The sequence below is a fragment of the Lolium rigidum genome, chromosome 7 (genome assembly GCF_022539505.1).
Source record: "Lolium rigidum isolate FL_2022 chromosome 7, APGP_CSIRO_Lrig_0.1, whole genome shotgun sequence".
Classification (NCBI taxonomy): domain Eukaryota; kingdom Viridiplantae; phylum Streptophyta; class Magnoliopsida; order Poales; family Poaceae; genus Lolium; species Lolium rigidum.
The window spans coordinates 131859046-131880030 of record NC_061514.1 but is presented as its reverse complement, the minus strand read 5'-3'; the positions used below and the strand labels follow the sequence as shown (position 1 = coordinate 131880030).

Genomic DNA, 20985 nt, shown 5'->3' with positions numbered 1-20985 from the left:
ACAACCAGATAATTTGCATAGTACCAACAAAACAAGATCGATGATATACAAAGTAATCAAGGTTCACATACAATACATATAGACATATGCCAGTGGTTGGAGATACTGAATTTTTTAACTTTAAAGTTGTATGGAAACAAAATGAAAATATTGAAGGACTCACCTAGATTGGCAATCCGTGAGAACAGATTAAATGTGGAAACCGCTTGCATGCAACCCACTTGTAAGATTTCTTTTATTTTTCAAACTTTAAAATATTTTATCTCTTGAACCATAGGTCGAAATTCAGATTTGTTTTCATGGTTAGTTTTTCGCGGTGAGATCTTCAAAACTGGATCCATGTTGATATGTTTTGCCAACTTTTTTAACCTAGTTGCCAGGATACAGTCACTTGTTCACCAGGTTAGTCAAAGTTGGTTGACGGGTTAAAATTACCAAATTTTGAAAAAAATTATAGTGCGTCGAATACACACTCTATGAGTATGTAGATCAGTTCTATGCAAAATAACACATGTAAATTTAAATGGTAACCCTTAACTAGTAACCTACTAGTTATGTCATTAGTACCTGGCAACTCAGGAAAAAAATTAATCAAAACATATTCAATTGGGATCTTATTTTAAAGCCCTCGTCGATACAACCCAGCGTTGAAGATGGATCGCCAATTGGATTAACGGTTGAAGGAAAAAAATTAAAATTTCCGAACTGTAGAAAGATTTCTTGTATGCATATAATCGTTGAAGCATCCGCCCTACATAGACGCACATGCTAACGACTGTCGTCGCGGGCATGGAGAGAATTAGCAAGGCAATACCCTAAGTATAATAACCCAATATTAAATTTTGATTATTAAGATATAATCACTTGACATGTTAATTCCCACAACAACAAATTCAGATTATAGTGGACTCAACAGTAATTTTTCTTGTATAGTAAAGAAAGAATGCTCTAACAAAAAAATCTGAACTTCTACAAGCAGCTATACTAACAACTCCCGAGTGCGTGTTCACCTGATAAGCATCACAATTCAGACCCAATGTACCCAAGTCGCAGAGCAACACAACCCGATGTCAGTGCTCACCTTAAAAGCACCACAAATAAGAAATAATTAGAATTCAAACACCCCTTTCAAATAAACACCGCAAAAAAAACTAATTTGAGAGCAACTTCTAAAAGAGTGATTGGTTTGTGTGCCCCCAAAAGCAGTTCAAAAAGTCGTCTCGCAATGTGCTTCGACATCATCCTTTCAGAAGATATAAATTGTGTTTGTATGTTAGGACTGCACCCATCGTTAATTATCCAAGAACACATCGCATATTCCAAAGAGGAACTCAACCATACACAATTGGTCATAGCAAAGTAGGATGGAAAAATAGTTAGAGAAATATGGAAGAGAGGTGTTGGAGCTAAGATGAAAAGGTCTAGTGAACTCCTCCTTGCAAGATCTGGCAACACAAGCAACCTTTGCACCAATTCATGCTATATGAAGCACTTCTTCACTGTGAAATACCTTGGGGACGAAACCTGGTGCCCAGGATGAAGATGAAGATGCGGATGAGGATAAGCGTTTTTCCGTGTTGAATGGCATCTTCCCTGAAGAAGGAGATGCGGAGAACGAACACGTGTTGATGGCGACAACATGGTCTTCCGCGGCGAGCAGCGGAAACAGTGGCGGACTGAAATTGTCACATCTAACCACGACCTCCTTTCCCTGCACCCACGATAGCCGCTCTTCCCCGCAACGATGCTGCTCCTAGACCTCCATCAGCAACGAGGAGGCGGCAACCTACGGCTTCCGTCGGGCAGCCGCCGAGAGAGGGTGGAGGCATGACATGGTGCCGTCCTCACTAGAGACAAAACTGGAGAACACATGCTTACATTTTTAGCGGGTGAGTAAAAGAGGATACAGATCCTAAAATAGGCACAATGAAGTTACTGCTCACAGATAAGAAAATGAGATTGAATGTAACATGTACAATCTCTAGAAAAGAGAAATGAAAAGAAATAAGATCCATACACAGAAAGTTCATGGTAAGCGACAACCACCCTTCCATGCACCCACGGAAGCCGCCCTTCCCCGCACCGACTCTGCCCCAAGACCTCCATCATTGACAAGAAGGCGGCGACCTGCTCCTTTGGTCGGGCAGCTGCCGAGAGAGAGGGTGGAGGTACGGCACGGAACCGTCCTCGGTGGAGGGCGGCTAGGAGGGGGGCGCGATCGGAGCGGCGGCTAGGGTTTCTACTGCTGGGCCGCTCGGTTTTATACCCTGCTGCAAAAATATGGATGGCTGAGATGATTCTGATGGGAGATCCTACGGCTAAAACTCCAAGCGTGGTAACTCCGTAGTCGTTTGTATACTTATTACGGCCTGAGCTAGAATCGCCCACGTCTACCGTATATATACGCTCTTCGTCGAGAGTCAGAATCGATCTCCTCCACAGTTTCCTCTCCACCGTTCCGTGCCGGCGCCCTCTTTCGTTTCCTTTCTTCTCCCCGAGTGATCTTGACCTACCACGAATCCAATACCCAATGCGCCTCTAATCTCCATGCCATAAGCTGCCGCCGCGCCGTAGCTGAGCATCGCCGCCGGCGCCTCAACTTCAACCGATTCGTCGCGAGTCTTCGCCATCGCCTTTCCGTTCTACCTCGTCGCGCAATCGCGTCCAGGCTGTCTCGACCCCGTCCATAATTTTGGCCGCGGGTTCTCAGGTATGAGCACTTGGTCAGCCCGCCTCTGTGGTGATCATGGAAAATTCTGTTTTCTTTCGATGTGTATCATATGGTTTCTTGAGATTCTATTGTAGATTGCTTTTTGTGAATTGTTTTGGGAAAAAATGCACCCGGGAATTATATGGCTTTAGACTAATATGCCGTCTTGTGTTGGGGATAAATGATTGATCGATGTCTAATGATCACCTAATCATAATGAAACAGTAGTAATTCTGGATAGAACTTTGATCATAAATTATGGAGAAAAGTTTGGTGGATTTTATCGTGTAATTCAAGCAATGATATAATATGCTGGGAAGAAGAAAAGTAGAGGAAACTACGAACAGGTCCAAGGTTAGGTGAACAAAAACATGTAAAAATGAGCATTGACTTGCTAAGATGCTTCATCTGTTAAGCAATTGAAAGTCTTAGATTGAAAAGTCAAATTATATCGTCTGTTGTTAGGTAACCCAATTGTTGATGACATGCATATTGATTTTTTTTTTGTTATTCTCTCCTTGCAGATTTTTTTGGTATGTAATATACGAGTTGTGTCTGTGCTGGTAATAAATTGAGAATGCGTGGAGGTTTTGAGTTGACACGTTTCCTGTAATGCTCTTGATCACACTTTTCACCAATATCATTGGTGTGGTGACCATTGCTCTTGTATCCATAGTTTCCATCTTGGGCATAATCTGTCTAAGCCGATCAGTGCATTTTCAACTTTGGATCAAAACGAGAGGCTACCAACGTCTTAGCTATTTCAATGGGCCATGGCTTACACGAATAACACTAATAGTGGTTGCATTCTGGTGGGGTATCGGAGAAGTACTTCGGCTCACTTTTGTGAATGGAGAAGGAATGTTTACTTCTGACCGTACATGGCAAGCTAATGTCTGCAAATTCTACATCATCTCAAATTTGGGATTTGCGGAGCCAGGATTATTCTTGTTGCTCGCTTTCCTTCTCAGTGCAGCTTTGCAGAAGCAAGAGCTTGGAACCTTAAACCACAAATGGAATCGGAAGACTATACGTGCCATGCTTATTATCTGCTTCCCTTCACTTCTTTGGGAAGCTTGTGTTGTTTTTATTGGTCCTCGTGTTGCTTCAGATGATGGGCAGACATCAAATCTTGCAAAGTACTGGTATTCAGCCTCAGCCGACCACCAGGGCAATGTTGCATGCACATACCCGTTGCTCAGCAGCATATTTCTTGGGGCATTCTACATCATCTTAATCATTTATGTGATGTTTGTTGGAGGTCAGATGTTATCATTGGTGATCAACAAGGGGCTTCGACGAAGGATATATATGCTAATATTTGCTACCGCAATATTACTTCCTCGAGCCGCACTACTTGGGCTCTCTATTGTTCCATGGCCAGGTGAAATAGCCCATGAATCTCTTGTGTTCGTCTCCTTTCTGGTGTTGATGTTTGCTGCCATGGTCGGTATTGTGATTCTGGTATATTTCCCGGTTGCTGATACCTTAGGAGCTCAAGAGCATGTTGAGATGCAAGCAAGACAGGCAATTATGTTATGACTCTTAGCTTTGTGATTTCACTTTTTAGCCAATTGTTGATGGACAAACTGATGTTGATTATGTTGGTTGCTTCCCTGGCTGCATGTTGTCCCGGGGATTTTGTAAACATAGAAGAGGTTAAAATAGGAGCAATTCTTTTATTCTTTTTCTAGACATGTTGGTGTGGAGAAGTTTTGTAAAATAGTATATTTAGAGTAGTGAAATCAGCCATGTTTTGCCTAGTGTCTTCTGTACACAAGGGAAAAGATTATCAATGTTCACCTCTTTGTAGGGGCTTATATCATGTGAATGATGTCTCCACCACTTTATTAGTTCAAGATTGTTTTCTTCAAGAGCATAAGCAGGGGAAATGTATATGCAATAATACTTTGTTATTGCAAGTTTTTTACATTAATTTGAACCTAATAACTACTTCAACATTTTCAGTTAGAAACCATTATATAGTTTATCTATACCCGTCTCTGATCACAAGTTTGTTGGGTTCTCGAGAGGTATTTAGAAAACTTGGAACCTACTGCTGATGTTAATCTTCCGTAGAGTTATGAGAATTGAGGACAGACGAATTCTGCTCTGTCATAGAACAAATAAGGATGGTGGCCACTTGTTTGTGAAGTGCAAGGGGGTGAAAGGTGTTTGGCGTTCAATGAATTTGGAGCACATTCGTCAGAAGCTGGCAGCCTGTTCTGGAGTAGGAGAAACTTTGGATGAATTATGGAAGTGTACAGAGAAAACGAGAGTTGAGTCTTTGCTATGCAGCGGGGGCTGATGAAACAACCGCAACATAGTGAAAGAAGGTCATCAAGCTGACAGTGCAGACGCGATCGCACAGAAAGATGTTTGTTATGCTGTGGAGTACATGAACACGTCGCAGCTAGCCGAGAGGAGAAACTGGCACCTCCGATATGTGACTTGATGGCGCTTATATGCTAGACCAATGGTCAATAGATTGCGTTGTTGCCATTCATGATCAATAGCCGATAGGATCTAAGGGCATCTCCAACCGGGCGACCCACCCCGCGCCCGCGCGTCCGGATGGGTCCAGCCGGACAAAAACCCGGCCCAGCGCGCGGACCCATCCCTAAAACGGATGCCCGCGGCGTCCGGAACGACGCAAACCCGGCCCAAATCTTGGCCGGGTTTGCGTGGCCGCGGACGCCGAAAGGCTGGTCGCTCGCGTCCGCCCGTTGTCCGCCCCTGGCCCGCGTGTCATAGGCATAAATAATATTTTTCATTAATAGAACTCATTACAATTTTTTTTTAGCTACTACTTCTATCCTAAATACGTACGGGGCCGGCGGCCTCGCCGGCGACTCCTCGCCGGCTCGCCGTCGGGGCCGTGGATTTCACTCGACACGGGCGGCCCGTACGCGTGAGGATTCCACTCCGGCCTTCCTACGGGCTGGGTGGCGCGTCGGCGGCGGCGCGCGGCGGCGGCGCGGGCCTCGGCAGCTTGGACGGAGGGCATCATCCTCCTCCTTTCCGCCCGCGCAGCTCGGGCGCGCTCGCGCTCCGCCTCCTGCGGCGGAACCATCCGCTTCCCGCATAGCTCAAGCTCCCGCAGGGCGGCGCGTTCCACGGCCGGTGCGCTCCTCCGAGCGGACGCAGCCGGCGGCCTCGGGCCTCGTGGTTGTCCCTGCCGCCGGCGCATGCGCTCTTGCCGGCCGCGCTCCGCCGACGCAACGATCCTCCCGGGCGCGCCGCTCGGGCGACGGCATCTCGGATGAGGTGACGGGCTGCTCGCATAGCGAGCAGCTCGTTCTTCCGGCCGAGGAGGTCGCCTGGCCGCGGCGGCCGGCCCGCCGGATGCCCTCGTGCTCCTTCGTCACGCGCGTGAGGTCGGCGAGACGCTCCTCGATGGCGGCGTTGATGTTCGCCGCCGCGAGGTCCTCCGCGCTAACGGGCTCCTCCGCGGCGTCCGCCCTCCTCTCGCGGCCTCGTACCGGCCCGTCCGCGGTCTCGTGCCAGCCCTCGCGGCCGCTTCCCCCATCTCCGCGTCACCGGCCTTCTTTGCCGCCGCCTCGGCAGCGACGCGGAGCGCCTCGTCGTCGGCGACCCACCGCGAGTCCGCGCGCTCCTCCTCGTCCGTCCGCGGGAACCTGGCCCGGGCGGCGAGGGGAGAGCTTGGCCCATGTGGCCCGAAGGGTGCGCGGCATGGCGCCGGAGAAGGTGGAGGGAAGAGAACGGTGATGCGGTCCGGGTGAGACCGCCGCCGTCTTTTATAGCCGGCGGTCCGGCGGGAAACTTGGGCGCGAGCGCGCGCCAATGGCGTTCGCGCGCGGGAACCTTGGTGCGCGCGGGATCTTTCCCGCGCGTTCCACCGCCCACCATGGCTGTCCCGTCGAGGCCTGGCCATGGCGCAGCGCCGCGCAACGAAGACGAACCACGTGGCGTCTCTTTGGGTCGCCGCGTTGGGCGCCGCGTGCGACCCAAACGGACACGCGGACGCGGGGCGCTGTCCGCGTGTCCGGGCGGCCACGCAAACGGCCCAAAACGGACGGCCCAGCGCGTCCGTTTGGGTCGCCCGGTTGGAGATGCCCTAATATCACGTATGCTTTTTCGGTGGAGCTCTCCTCAGCAAAGGAAATAGTTTGGATTGGCATCGCAGCGGGAGCCACAGGTCGATCTTGAGGCCAATGCCCAGCTACTCATGACAGCGCTAAATCATGAAGGACTACTAGTCTGTTACAGGCAGGAAGCAAACAACATAGCACATGAGCTACCTGCTTGGCTCGACGTTGATGATCACCCAGTTTCATCGAAGCAAGAAGCTCCAGCACTTGCTACTAAATTTGTATCGGACAATATGTCCAACTATGGTTCGTAATAGAGCTATTGTTCACCCCTAAGAATTAGCTTGAGCAAGCATGCGGAAGATATCTTCGGTTTGTACTGCCACCCCAATCACAGATTTCTTTTTCATCAAGAAAAAAAAAACAAGTCTTGAACTTACAACCTGTACTAGGTATATGATGATCCACAAGGTTAGATGCCTTCGATTTCAAGATATAGGATTGCTGCTCAATGATGGTGTATTAAAAACTATCAAAACATCTACAAAATTATGAGCATATGCACCTGAGATCAAAAGTGCATTTCCAATTCTACACTCGTTCAAAACTTTATTTACAAACTGCACACAAAAAACGCTTGTAAAACCATCCATGGCATGGACAAGTCACGACCAAGTGGCAAAACCAACTGCTCATCCCTGCTGCATCGTCTCGAATCTTGTTCACACGAACTTCCTCTAACATTACAAATAGGACAACAGATACAGATAGGATCCCTCACTTTTCCTAGACACTCTTGACACTGCTTCCATAGCCTTGCCTAATTCTGCCATTTTTTAATAAGGCCGGGTATCTGAGAAAATAAAGGAACCAGGCATCATGTTGAGAAGTGTAGAGGGCAAATATTACAAAAGTGATAGACCAAGATTAGGTACTGACCTCAACACCATTAGGCCCTATTTTGTTGCGAGATATGAAATTCAATATGTGTGATGCAAATTCTTCAGGTACATCTTCCTGAAATTAAATTTCCGATAGGATGCCAAAATTGTTAAGATGTGTAACTCGTAAGTTATAAAGCTTCATAATAATCATGCTTCCTTTAGGAAAAAGCCCGCCAAACTACAACACAAGCATAATAACAAACAACACTCGGCAGGAAAGCTAATCCATGTGGTATTATGGTACCTCAACATGTCAGAAAATTCTACGAAAATTTCAAAGTAACCTAGAGCCTCTACCAATGTAGGCATTTTCTGGACATTCATACTCTACAACCAGATAGAAAGCAGGATATTCAACCACTCAGAATAAAGCATGAGGAAAGATGGACAACGTCCCTGCCTTGGACAAAAAGATGCTTGGTACCATAGAATAATACGACTCAACAAAGTACATTAGGAACAAACCTGTATGGCATGTCCAGTGTGTCGAACTACTACCATTTGAAACTTCCCTTGCATTTGACCAATTGTTAAAGCCCTGCAAAACATGTTAACCAATGCATTACACATGTTTTCACATAGATCATGGAGTGACACAAGGTGTTTCAGAATTCAAAACACTGTTACCAGAGCAATAAAAATGCATGCCCAGAAAACAAAAAATCTGATTAAATAGAAGGTTTTATAGTGGATCTGTATACTCTGTTTTGCTCTTCAAATAGCAAGTGCTAATAACAAACCCTAGCAATAGATTCAGTTTCTTGACAGCAATCATATTGATAGACTGATTGGTGCAAACTAAACTAGTTGAAGCAACCAAAACTCTTAAAATCATTATTGTCTGGGCTCATCAGAACAAAGGGTCGGATGTTGATGTGACTGATACACAAAGAAAAATAATGATAATCAATCAGATTGTAATTGCTGCAAATTGTGTTATGATGGTTTTAGCATAAGCCGAGAGCAGAATGATGATGGGTGAAATAGAGTTTCTCAGACTGGGCAGACGTTACAAACCTGTCCAATCTATCAGTGCCCGCTAATAATAGGATCTTTTGTACAGGACAAGATAAGAACTTGTCCGAAAGACCTTCGTACCTACAACAGAAACATTTACGTGTTTCAGTGTATACAAATCACAGATCACACAATCATATAAATCAAACAGTATTGCTGAAAAACAAAGAGAGCCTTCCTTGAAAATGTTATGCTCATGAAATCTAGTTTAGCAAATCTATGTTTGCTCCCACTATGTCTGACAGTTGTGGCAATTCACGATGTTTTTTTTTGTCTGTTTTGATCCATTCAAAATAGCTCAGATTCCAACATTAATAACAGTTAAATCCTTAATAGATCAAATAAGTAAACCTTCTTCAAAAACGCAAACTGAACAACACTAGCATGCTTGTAATAATCATCATAAAATATCATCTGAAAACTATGCTTAAACATACCATCCTTTCCAGTACTTCTCTGTTTTCTCCAGAGGGGTACGGTATGTAAAGCTGAACAAATTACAACAATATTATTAGTCTTTAGTTTCAAGTAATGGTCAATATTAAGTAAATGCACCTTTTTTTTCTCTAACCATGTTGAGCAGCAGCTACACACATGCATTATGACACTTACTTACCATTCCTTTGATTCATCAAACTTCAAGGTAGATGGAATAGAAACACGTGCAGAATCAATGTTCCGCAGCGGCCCACCTTTGACGCTCCATTCTATCTGTGTAATTTTAAGTATGATTAAACAAAACTAGCATGAAGGACATTATTTAAACATTGGTAACAACTTGGCTTTTATAAGCATGCCACTTGCATGGAGTGGTTTCTACTTGCTGTTCGCTTTTATTTTTTCAAGTTATTTCGTGCGGCCATGTTGTGTATAACATCAAATCCATACCTCGAAATCTCAATTGATGAAGGATAGCACAATTTAACTAAACAGAAATTTTTAGATACTATGGGCAATAAACATATTTAAAGTTGAATTGACGTAAGCACAGGTAATATACGTCCAAATCAACATACTGCTTTTTCAATGCTTGGGAAGTGCTGTGCTCGATTTAATAAAATTTTCTGCATATGAATCAATGAAGCCATTGCTGTTCCCTGTTTACAGGACAAGAAGTTCAGAATCAACAGTGAGCTAGATCATTTCATGTTCAACCATAATTTAAGAACTAACCTAATGAAAACTATTACTAACCTCAACTACATCAACGACAACAAGACCATGAAGATTGCGGAATGCCTTTCTTGCAGCCACATGTACAGCCACTGAACCTCCCATGCTAAAAATAAATAAAGAATTGATAATCTGAATGAACAGGCTTGCTGAGTCATACAAACGCATGCTATAAACCAGTGAAGTAACAGCAGAGATGAAACTGGAAAGGTAAACTGTATATAATGCAATTGACTAGTAGCATGATATTTCAGTGTTTGTTTCAATGCCGTGGGAATTAACTTCCAGGAACCACTAAGATAATTAACTTGCATGCCCGTGGTTTTTGGTTACATGCACCAAAAGGGATATATCATGCTAACATACCCTTATCTGCCTCCTCTGTTCCAAATAAATATTGAACATTTTGGCTAATCAATTTGGCTTGCCACTTATATTTAGGAACAGAGGGAGTACATCTATGATGGACTAGAACTTCAGTTAAGACAAAGGATGCACACATAATAAAAGAAAAAGAAAAACATGATGCTGACTTACCTATGACCAACAAGTATAATGGCTGGCGGTGACTCTCCGTACAATGTCTGTATAGCAGCTATTACATCATTGGTAAGAGTCTGCAGTTGCAAACAACAAAAAACTCAGGCGAGGGTCAAGAAGCTACAGAGCACCTAAATAAGTTTGAAAAGCGCAGATATCAATCAAATTAGCAAGTTCTGGAAAGAGTGAAGGACATACTTCAATGGACAAATCCAAATCATCACTTGTGGTAGATCTCCCATGTCCCCGCAAATCCATGGCAACAACACGAGCTTTTCCCTTTATCTGATTAGCTGCTAGCGCAAATGAAAGCCTAAGGAAGATCGAGGAGCAAACATAGCAACATAAGTACCAAGCACACATTTGTTAAATAAGCAGATTTCAGAGGCAACGTTTCATAAGGAGCATTAAGAAGTCAAGTCACTTAGAGAAGGTTTCGCATGGTTATTGTCAACAAAAGGCAAATGTTGTCATTAGACAGTCGTTGTTCAGAATTCCAAACAAAAATAATAATACCTCGCAATATTAGTAAAATAAATAAAAAACGTTCTGGCCTTTCTACATTTGGCACGTGTGCGTTAACTGAAACTAAAAAAAATACCCGAAACGTTCAACTACGAAGTACAACAGAAGTTGGGATGGGTACATTTCCCATAACTAAGGCCATAAAAGCCAGAAGACAGTGTTCCAGAAAACTGGATTATAAGTTTAGCCAAGCACACCTGAACATCTGCATTTTTGCAACATAAGTGGCATTCACCATCACTAATTAGTAGCTAATCTATGAACTCCAAGATCACAGAAAATAGCAGCTGTACGCATTTTCTTACTCAGTATTAAAATTATTTTCTACTATCAGCGTAAACGTAACACCTATACTTACCCCGAGTAGCCGCCACCGTGCAGGCAGAACACAACGGGCCCTTCCGATCCGGCCATGTACACATTGAAAACCTGCACGCGAAACCCCCCAAAAGGAACACACTCACAGTAGTCAGATCACGTCAAAACCAGAACTACCCGAGGAATTCCCCTGCTCTGTAACGCACGCACGTACGTCGTCGGTGTCGGGGATGGCGACGGCGCGCTCCTCGTCGAAGTAGGCCGACCAGTCCAGCGTCGCGTACTTGTGGAGAGAGTGGCTGTGGAGGCGCTTGGTTAGGGTTTCTCGTGAGGTAGAGACAGGGGGTAGGGGATTTGGGGTTTGTGGCTTACTGCGTCGCGGGACGAGGAGGCACGGCGGCGGCGGAGACGGCGGAGGGGGAAGGGGAGGATTCGTCGGGTTCCCCGTCCTCCCGCAGCGTGGAGAGCGGCGCCGGATCCATGGACGTGGTCGGGATGGAGGAGGAGCCGGTGGAGCGGCTCGAGAGAAGGCACGGCGAGCTGGAGAAGACGAGCGGAAATGGAGAGAGAGAAACCAAGGAAACGGGAACAAAGTTGATCAGTAGATACGTTTCCGCTCAGCCAAAGCGTACTCTTGGGCCATTGTAGGGCAATACCTACCCGGAATGTGCATTTGGAACTCTAAAATATAATTATAAGTTTTACAAAATTCTGCAAAAAAGATATGCTCATATTGATATAGGCAATGATGTACACTTCAAGTCTAAAAAATTTCTACCCAAAACTATTTGTATTCTAGGTTACATAAAAAGGATAAAGCTGACAAGATTTTGCATACTTGCATCATGCATTGTTGTCCACTTTTATGTAATTATCTAAGGAATTCTCCTGTGTATGCACACATATTTGTGTACCGACGAGCGTTGTTTACTTTCTTGAAGGCGTTATGAAATAGCTCGATCGGTTATCACCTCTGATGGAGGCATCGACCGACATCATCATTGTTGGTTTTAGGAGGGCACAAGTCTCCTAACAAGCTAGCAGCGTTCGGTTGACAACGTTGTTGTTTGTCGGGCTGCACTTATGGTCTAGTTTAGCTAGGTTGACTAATCCCTTTGTCAGCTTTTTGTGTCGAAAAATGTAGCCAATATTTTAATTCCAAGAAATACCATGAGACACAATTCGCAATTACTAAAATAAGATGATGACAAAAATTTCTTGCAGCAAATAAAACAACTAACAAGGTAGTACAATCTATCATGCTAGAGTAGAAAAGAAGTAACTAGGCAATACATAGTATTGTGCTAGAATTGTATCTTGTTCCAGTTATGCTCATCGTTCTCATATCCGTCTCGTAGGGGACCTCATTCATGGCCTTCGATTCCACTTGACTGTTTACGGAAAGAATGACTTAATGCCTTGACTGTTACCATTTTCATGGTTTAATGTCTTGACTGTTTACAGAAAGAATGGCTTAGTCACGAATATAGGTTTATTCCAAGCTAGATCCTTGATGAACTAAGGTGATAACAATTTGTACTGAAATTTTATACCATTTAAAAATCATTTTTCTCCATTTTCATTATTAAGTATTAATGAGTATTATTTTATTTTATTTACCCGTCAGAGTTAACCATATAGCAGTTAATGTTGCTTAACGTTAGTTGTATTGTTCTTTCTTACATTTTCCCAATGTACATCTTGAAGTAGTTTGCCTTGTTCTGAATTTTGAATTGTATTTATATATAACCAATATTTTTCATGAATTAATTTTAACAACTGTGTAAATTATACACATATTTATGACAAGAATTTCTTAAAGTCGTACCATAAATGCATATCCTAATAGTGGTTTCTAGTATCCTTCTGTCCTACTATTCTATGGCCGAGGGTTATGAGGCGACCGTGTTAGCTAGTACTGTAGAAACAATGGCCATCAGCTGAGTTTCCTACATCACTCGCTATGACAGCTAGCAATACGTATATTGACCCGAAGGGCAAAAAATATTTTGGATAATTAAGAGGTCCATGAACAATGGACAGAACAGTGGACGTGCCAGAGTGGTTATTGGGTATGACTAGAAATCATATGGGCTTTGCCCGCGTAGGTTCGAATCCTACCGTCCACGCTTTTTAAGATCTGTTTTATTTATTTTTGGTACTGTAATTTAGTAAACTCACTGATACCTCAAGGATTTAATGTCTGTACCCCAATTCTTTTTTTGCAATTCATCGGACTTCCTTCTCGATGCTTTAGCAGATCATGTGGTCTGATGTTTACTTTGTTACTTATGTTTCTATCTCCGTCGACTACCAATTCACCATAGCTTCCTGCTTTAAGTGATCCTGAAGCCATCGAGCATTCAGCCGGATAGACTGCGGAGAATCGCAGGACCCCGAGGCTCTACCTCCTGAGAACGCATTCCCAGAGAGAAGATCTGGAGACCCAATTATAGTTTTGGAATCAACTCGAACACTACGAGATCAGATTAGTTTCAGAACAACAATCCCAATTGAGTTGCGAGTAGCAGTATATATGCACATTCTTGGATCCTGCCCCTGCCATAACTTCAACCCCATGATCGATCGCTCTGACCAAACACGCATTTCGGCGCAGGATCTTGAGAGCTCATCGTGAGATAAGGTAAACAATCTTCAACATGCGATCAGGTCACCCCGACGAAACAGTAATAAGCAGCGTTGCAACAAGCTCGTGGAGAATCCCGTCGTAGGAGTATAAATCATCGCCATGCATCGAACTACCCCGACCGGTAACATAACAGTCGAGGCTCAAGACTCGAGGAAGAAGATGAGCAATTCAGCTGCTTTGGCGAGACCGAGGCCGTCGCCAACATCACGCGCGGTTGTGTTTGGCGTCTTCTTCCTCGTCTGGCTCTCGGCCAGCCATGTCGTCCTCGCCGCCGGACACCCTGACTACGCCGACGCGCTCGCCAAGTCATTGCTCTTCTTCCAGGGGCAGAGGTCCGGCCGCCTGCCGCCGGACCAGGCCGTCACGTGGAGGTCCGACTCCGCCACGTCCGACGGCTCGGCCGCAAACGTGAGCAAGCACATTGCGATCACACTTTGTTGCTCCACCTGGGGTCAATGCGTTGACAGTGCACCTGACTTTTGTTGACTTGGGTGCTGCTGAACGTGCGCGGCAGGTTGACCTCACCGGTGGGTACTATGACGGCGGCGACAACGTCAAGTTCGGCTTCCCGATGGCGTTCACCGCGACCATGCTGTCGTGGAGCATCATCGAGTACGGCGGGCGGATGGAGGGCCGCGTGCACGACGCGCGCGCCGCCGTGCGCTGGGCGACGGACTATCTCCTCAAGGCGGCCACGGCGACCCCGGGCGTGCTCTACGTCGGCGTGGGCGACGCCGACGCGGACCACCACTGCTGGGAGAGTCCCGAGGACATGGACACGCCACGGACCGTGTACTCAGTTTCGGCGTCTGCTCCGGGGTCCGACGTCGCAGGGGAGACCGCGGCCGCGCTCGCCGCGGCCAGCGTGGTGTTCAAAGCCGCCGACCCGGCATACTCCAGGAGGCTGGTCGCGGCGGCGAAGGACGTGATGGCGTTCGCTTGGCAGCACCAGGGCAAGTACAGCGACCACGTCGGCGGCGGCGTCAGCAACTACTACCCGTCCTACTCCGGCTACACGGTATCAAATCAAATCCTTCAAACGATCGATCACTGGCAATCGTGTTGCATGTTTGTTGTCACTATTTTGCATTCATGGAACCGTGCAGGACGAGCTCCTATGGGGATCCGCGTGGCTACTCTGGGCGACGAAGAACACCTCCTACCTCGCCGACGTCCTCTCCCTCGGCGCCAACGACGGCGTCGACATGTTCAGCTGGGACAACAAGCTCGCCGGGGCGCGCGTCCTTCTCTCACGGGTAAACAAAAACACATCGTGCAACATTTCCTCCGCCGGCGCCATAAGTTTCCACTCGGAAGAGTTAACAGCAAATAGCATCTGAACAGAGGGTGCTGGTGAATGGCGACAAGAGGCTGGACGCGTTCGCGCGTCAGGCGGAGGACTTCATCTGCCGCATCCTCCCCAAGTCCAGCTCGCCGTCGTCCACGACGCCGTACACTCCCGGCGGCCTGATGCACCGCTCCGACAACGCCAACCTGCAGTACGTCGCCTCCGCGAGCTTCCTCCTCACCACCTACGCCAAGTACATGGCCGGCTCCAAGCGCACCTTCTCCTGCCAGAACCTCCCTGTCACCCACAAGACCTTGAGGGCGCTCACCAAGAGGCAGGTAGACTACATGCTGGGCGTCAACCCGCTGGGGATGTCATACATGGTGGGCTACGGTGACCGGTGGCCGCGGAGGATCCACCACAGGGCGTCCTCCATGCCGTCCGTGGCCGCGCATCGGCTGTCAGGAAGGGTTTGACAACTACTTCTACGCCTCCGACGACAACCCGAACGTGCTCACCGGCGCCGTCGTCGGCGGGCCGGACCAGAACGACGCGTTCCCGGACGACCGCGCCGACTACGCCCGCTCGGAGCCCACCACGTATACCAGCGCGCCCCTCGTCGGCTGCCTCGCATACTTCGCCGGGAGCTACAAGAACAAATGACCACGTTCGGATGCCATGTGTCTTAATTTAATTACGCTCTTCTTCTAATTAGCTGATGATGACTAAAGAACTTACCGATGCGCCAATCATGTAGAATTCGCGTGGAATTGCAAGTCCACATGCTAATGGAATCATGTAGTGGACAGCTTGGGCAATGAGGTCTCCTAGTACTACTCACCGTGTGGGGACGAGCATCGGCGATGAGATGACGGACGCCTCTACGGCAACCTGGGAGACGCCGCCGGCGCGTCGGCCACGGCGGAGGCTGGTCTTACCACCTGTTTGCCCTGTGTTGACGCCGGCGGAGCCTTCTCACGAATCCGGTTCTCGTTTTCAAGCCCTAGGTGGAGGGGAGGAAGAAGATGGCGAGATTTCGATGGCGGAAGAGGTGGCATGGGGCGGGTTGGAGGATGTTCCTCGCCGCCTGGCCTCCGGCTGCCAAAGCCGCAAATGCGAGATAATTGCATATTGCTACCACAATTGAGGCTAGGGCTTCAAAAAACTACCACTTTTCCGGTTAGTTGCAAAAAACTACCACTTTTGCGTCTAATTGCTTCAGAAAACTACCAATTGTGTGTAACACTCGGTTTGGTCCAATTTAATCATGTTTACGACGAGAGATGGCCCACCATTTGATCAAGTTTTCTATCTGAATGATATGGTGGGCCATCTCTGTCAAAAACTTGATCAAATGGGCCAAACCTATTGTTACACAGAACTGGTAGTTTTTTGAAACCATTAAACGCAAAAGTGGTAGTTTTTTGCAGTTGATATGAAAAGTGGTAGTTTTCTGAAGCTCTAGCCGCAATTGTGGTAGCAATCTGCAATTTTCTCCCGCAAATGCGGTTGAAGGGGTGGAGAGGACCCCTACCTCCGAGGCGGATCACTCCGCCGGTGGTGTTCGCAGATTTTGTCGAGGCGGCAGTGAAGAGGACGGCAGGTCGGAGTGCCGAGGCCTTCATCGAGGAGCCGCGGCAGCCGGCCGGGGAATTCGAGCCGCCGACGCTGGAGGAGACGAGCGTGGAACGCGCGCATCCACGTTTCGAAACCGTCGCGGTGGGATCGGCGGCTCGCCCGCAGTGGGCCGGATTCGGACGCGCACTGATGGGCCTCCAGCTGGCAGCCGGGCCAAATCTTCTGCTCCGCGTACGTGAGGGAGACCGACTTCACGCGAGACGTGAATCCTTCGTAGATCATCCTCGCATCGCCGCCGCACGACTCCATCACGCCGTCGCCCACATCGACTCGTCATCGACTTCGTCCGCATCAACCGCACGCCGTGTGCTTCGCCGCTCGTTCCTTCAAGCCCTCGTCGGGAGCGGCGCGGGGGAGGAGATGGCTGGGCCTTCGCGCCCGGCTGCGCCGCATGGGGCGCCGCTGACTGCGCCTCAGCCTATGCCGGCCGCGCCTGCTCCGGGTCCTTCTGCGGTTTCGGCTTCTGCTGCCGGCGGTCCGTATTTGGCCCCCTGGGGTTTCAAGGCTGGCCGGCGGGGGCTCTCTTACCGCAGACCGTACCGTCGGCTCCTAGGCCGACACCGCCACCTGCGAGACCAACGGTGGGGTTTCGCCCGCCTATCCAGATTCCGGTGCCTCCCATGCAGTATATACCGCAGCAGCATTATCAGCAGTACCAGGATCCTTACCAATACCCTGTGCCCGGGCAGCAGAATATGGTATAGCCACCCTTGCAACATGTCACGCATCAGCGGCCACCACCGCAGGTTGGACAAGTGAAGAAGAGAAGGAAGAAGAAGAGTGCCGTCGTTGTAGGGAAGTCTGCGCCTCCTATGGGGCAAGCCGCGCCGCCTGTGGGACTGGCCGTGCCGCCTATGGGCCAGCCTGTGCCGTCTATGGGACAGCCCGCGCCGATGCATATGGGACAGCGGCCTTTAGTTGCCAATTCTGCGTCTTGTCCGATTCCTCTGCAGGCGCCTATGGTAGTCCCGGTTCCTGAGGCACCTGTGGTGAAGCCGAAGAAGGTGGGACGCTGTTGGAAATGCGCTGTGAATACTCATGCTACGAAGGACTGTAAGGTTCTTCATTACTGTTTGGTTTGTGATTCGGGGGCACACCCGACCATTCGGTGCCCAGTTCTGAAGCTACCGAGACCTACGAGCTATTTTGTTGGCTGTGGGAATGACGCCACGCTTGTTCTCCAACTCCCGGACTCAGTTTATAAGCCTCAGGCATTAGCTTCTGGAGCACCTACATCTTTGGTGCAGGTTTCTGGAGAGGGAGTTGTCACTGCGGAGGATATCCCACTTGGAAGTGGGCAGCGGTGCCTCATGGTGCTAATTCTTCTCTTGTTGGTATCCCTACAGCTGATGACTTATCGAGGATAAATAGCATGCAGATGAGTGTGCCCAAAATTAATGCACATGCTCTCGTTTCTTCATGGGTACATTAGGATGTTCTTCCGGAGTTTGTGATGAAGCCAGTTTTGGTGCATGTTGACGGTGTTCCTAACTCAGTGAGACACTTTTTAGGTCTATGGGCAGTGGGATCTCTTATTGGTACTACTATGGATGTTGATTTGTTTGCCCTCAGGAGCCAGGAGCTTATTCGTGTTCTTGTCACCATGCGAGATCCTACAGTACTGGAGAAAGATAAAGGCTGCCTTGAGGTCATAGCTTTGTTACAGCTGAATGGCTACATGTTTCGTTTTCGTCGAGAGTCGCCTAGTTGATATAGGCAATGATGTACACTTGAAGTCTACAAAATTTGTACCCAAAACTATTTGTATTCTAGGCTACATAAAAAGGATAAAGCTGACAAGATTTTGCATACTTGCATCATGCATTGTTGTCCACTTTTATGTAATTATCTAAGAAATTCTCCTGTGTATGCACACATATTTGTGTACCGATATTTGTGTACCGACGAGCGTTGTTTACTTTCTTGAAGGCGTTATGAAATAGCTCGATCGGTTATCACCTCTGATGGAGGCATCGACCGACATCATCATTGTTGGTTTTAGGAGGGCGCAAGTCTCCTAACAAGCTAGCAGCGTTCGGTTGACAACGTTGTTGTTTGTCGGGCTGCACTTATGGTCTAGTTTAGCTAGGTTGACTAATCCCTTTGTCAGTTTTTTGTGTCGAAAAATGTAGCCAATATTTTAATTCCAAGAAATAGCATGAGACACAATTCGCAATTACTAAAATAAGATGATGACAAAAATTTCTTGCAGCAAATAAAACAACTAACAAGGTAGTACAATCTATCATGCTAGAGTAGAAAAGAAGTAACTAGGCAATACATTGTATTGTGCTAGAATAGTATCTTGTTCCAGTTATGCTCATCGTTCTCATATCCGTCTCGTAGGGGACCTCATTCATGGCCTTCGATTCCACTTGACTGTTTACGGAAAGAATGACTTAATGCCTTGACTGTTACCATTTTCATGGGTTAATGTCTTGACTGTTTACAGAAAGAATGGCTTAGTCACGAATATAGGTTCATTCCAAGCTAGATCCTTGATGAACTAAGGTGATAACAATTTGTACTGAAATTTTATACCATTTAAAAATCATTTTTCTCCATTTTCATTATTAAGTATTAATGAGTATTATTTTATTTTATTTACCCGTCAGAGTTAACCATATAGCAGTTAATGTTGCTTAACGTTAGTTGTATTGTTCTTTCTTACATTTTCCCAATGTACATCTTGAAGTAGTTTGCCTTGTTCTGAATTTTGAATTGTATTTATATATAACCAATATTTTTCATGAATTAATTTTAACAACTGTGTAAATTATACACATATTTATGACAAGAATTTCTTAAAAGTCGTACCATAAATACATATCCTAATAGTGGTTTCTAGTATCCTTCTGTCCTACTATTCTATGGCCGAGGGTTATGAGGCGACCGTGTTAGCTAGTACTGTAGAAACAATGGCCATCAGCTGAGTTTCCTACATCACTCGCTATGACAGCTAGCAATACGTATATTGACCCGAAGGGCAAAAAATATTTTGGATAATTAAGAGGGACATGAACAATGGACAGAACAGTGGACGTGCCAGAGTGGTTATTGGGTATGACTAGAAATCATATGGGCTTTGCCCGCGTAGGTTCGAATCCTACCGTCCACGCTTTTTTTTTTTTGGGAGCAACCGGCAGGAGCACTGCCTCTTCATTAAGCAAGGGGGAAAAGCGAACCAAACTGTACAGGGAGACGTATGTTTAGATTAAGGTGGTAACATAGCAAAACCCACCGAAAGGAAAAAAAACTAAACTAGTCTGGCTCGGCCGGAATGGCCTACCCGAAGGTGTGAAAAGCGCGCTCACGCTGAGCAATGTCCTCCCTAGCAAGATCCGCAACCTCCGGGTATGTGAGCCGAAGGCCGGTGAAGATACGACGGTTCCTTTCCTTCCACGCGTTCCACACAACATAGAGAAAACGGCTGCTGATGCGTCTTTGCTCTTTGCGAGGCTTGCCGGTAAGCATGTCGTCCCACCAATCTGAAATGGAGATGAAGGAGGATCTGGAGTCGGCGGAGTCATCATTATTCCAGGATTTGGCCATGTTCCAGATGGCCATTGTAAAGGGGCAGTCTTTGCAAAGATGCACAACCGTCTCGGGCGCTCGTCGACAGAGCGAACAAACAGGGTCATGGGTCCAACCTCTGATGGCTAACATGTCGACGGTAAGTAACTTTCCGTGTAGAGCAAGCCAGGCAAACAGTTTGCACTTTGGCTTAGCATGCGCCGACCAAATCTTTTGCGCAGCGAAGCTGGGATGGGAACCGAGAAATTGTGCCTTGTATGCCGAACTGGCGCTGTAATTCCCGTCCGTGGTCAAAAGCCAAGAAATGGAGTCCGGACGCGACGGGTCGAGGATGGTGGCCTGGACAATGTCCCAAATCTCCAAATATTGCGTCAACTGTGTAGGGGAGTTAATCCTTGCGACGGAACGGATCCAGTTGTTGTCTCTTATCTCCTTTGCGATGGAACGATTTTTCCTTGTGGCGATAGGCCCAGGAGGCAAGAGGACCACGTGTGCACCAGTTATCGTGCCAGAAAGAAGCTGTTTCGCCGTCACCGATGTCAATCCTTGTAGAGGCCCTAAATAGGGAAAGTCCTTTTCGTCGCAGGGGAGTTGGG

The 20985-nt window shown here is 47.1% G+C and overlaps 2 protein-coding genes, 2 non-coding genes and 1 pseudogene across 4 annotated transcripts; 4 read left to right on the top strand and 1 right to left on the bottom strand.

Moving 5' to 3' along the window:
• Window positions 1-2662: 2662 nt before the first annotated feature.
• On the top strand, window positions 2663-4473 carry LOC124669243. Its single transcript, XM_047205897.1, has 2 exons — window positions 2663-2710; window positions 3235-4473. The coding sequence occupies exon 2, from the start codon at window positions 3323-3325 to the stop codon at window positions 4250-4252; it is 930 nt and encodes a 309-aa protein (XP_047061853.1). The 5' UTR covers window positions 2663-2710; window positions 3235-3322; the 3' UTR covers window positions 4253-4473.
• Window positions 4474-7248: 2775 nt separating this feature from the next.
• On the bottom strand, window positions 7249-11776 carry LOC124674455 (probable protein phosphatase methylesterase 1). Its single transcript, XM_047210498.1, has 13 exons — window positions 11652-11776; window positions 11494-11578; window positions 11320-11390; window positions 10635-10749; window positions 10434-10513; window positions 9918-10002; window positions 9740-9820; window positions 9340-9434; window positions 9161-9211; window positions 8724-8804; window positions 8172-8244; window positions 7702-7779; window positions 7249-7615 (listed from the first exon to the last, which is right to left on the bottom strand). The coding sequence occupies exons 1-13, from the start codon at window positions 11759-11761 to the stop codon at window positions 7583-7585; spliced, it is 1038 nt and encodes a 345-aa protein (XP_047066454.1). The 5' UTR covers window positions 11762-11776; the 3' UTR covers window positions 7249-7582.
• A 1550-nt stretch (window positions 11777-13326) lies between these two features.
• On the top strand, window positions 13327-13408 carry TRNAS-AGA. The gene has a single exon. It is a non-coding gene; the product is annotated as a tRNA-Ser (tRNA).
• A 680-nt stretch (window positions 13409-14088) lies between these two features.
• On the top strand, window positions 14089-15880 carry LOC124672010 (annotated as a pseudogene).
• Window positions 15881-19891: 4011 nt separating this feature from the next.
• Window positions 19892-19973, top strand: TRNAS-AGA. The gene has a single exon. It is a non-coding gene; the product is annotated as a tRNA-Ser (tRNA).
• The last annotated feature ends 1012 nt before the right edge of the window (window positions 19974-20985 follow it).

Coding starts and splice junctions, on each gene's coding strand:
- LOC124669243 (XM_047205897.1), top strand. CDS start 3,323: ATGCTCTTGATCACACTTTTCACCAATATCATTGGTGTGGTGACCATT.
- LOC124674455 (XM_047210498.1), bottom strand. CDS start 11,761: ATGGATCCGGCGCCGCTCTCCACGCTGCGGGAGGACGGGGAACCCGAC. Junction 10,750..11,319: donor CACGGTGGCGGCTACTCGGG/GTAAGTATAGGT, acceptor GATCTTCCTTAG/GCTTTCATTTGCGCTAGCAG. Junction 7,616..7,701: donor TAGGGCCTAATGGTGTTGAG/GTCAGTACCTAA, acceptor TTATTTTCTCAG/ATACCCGGCCTTATTAAAAA.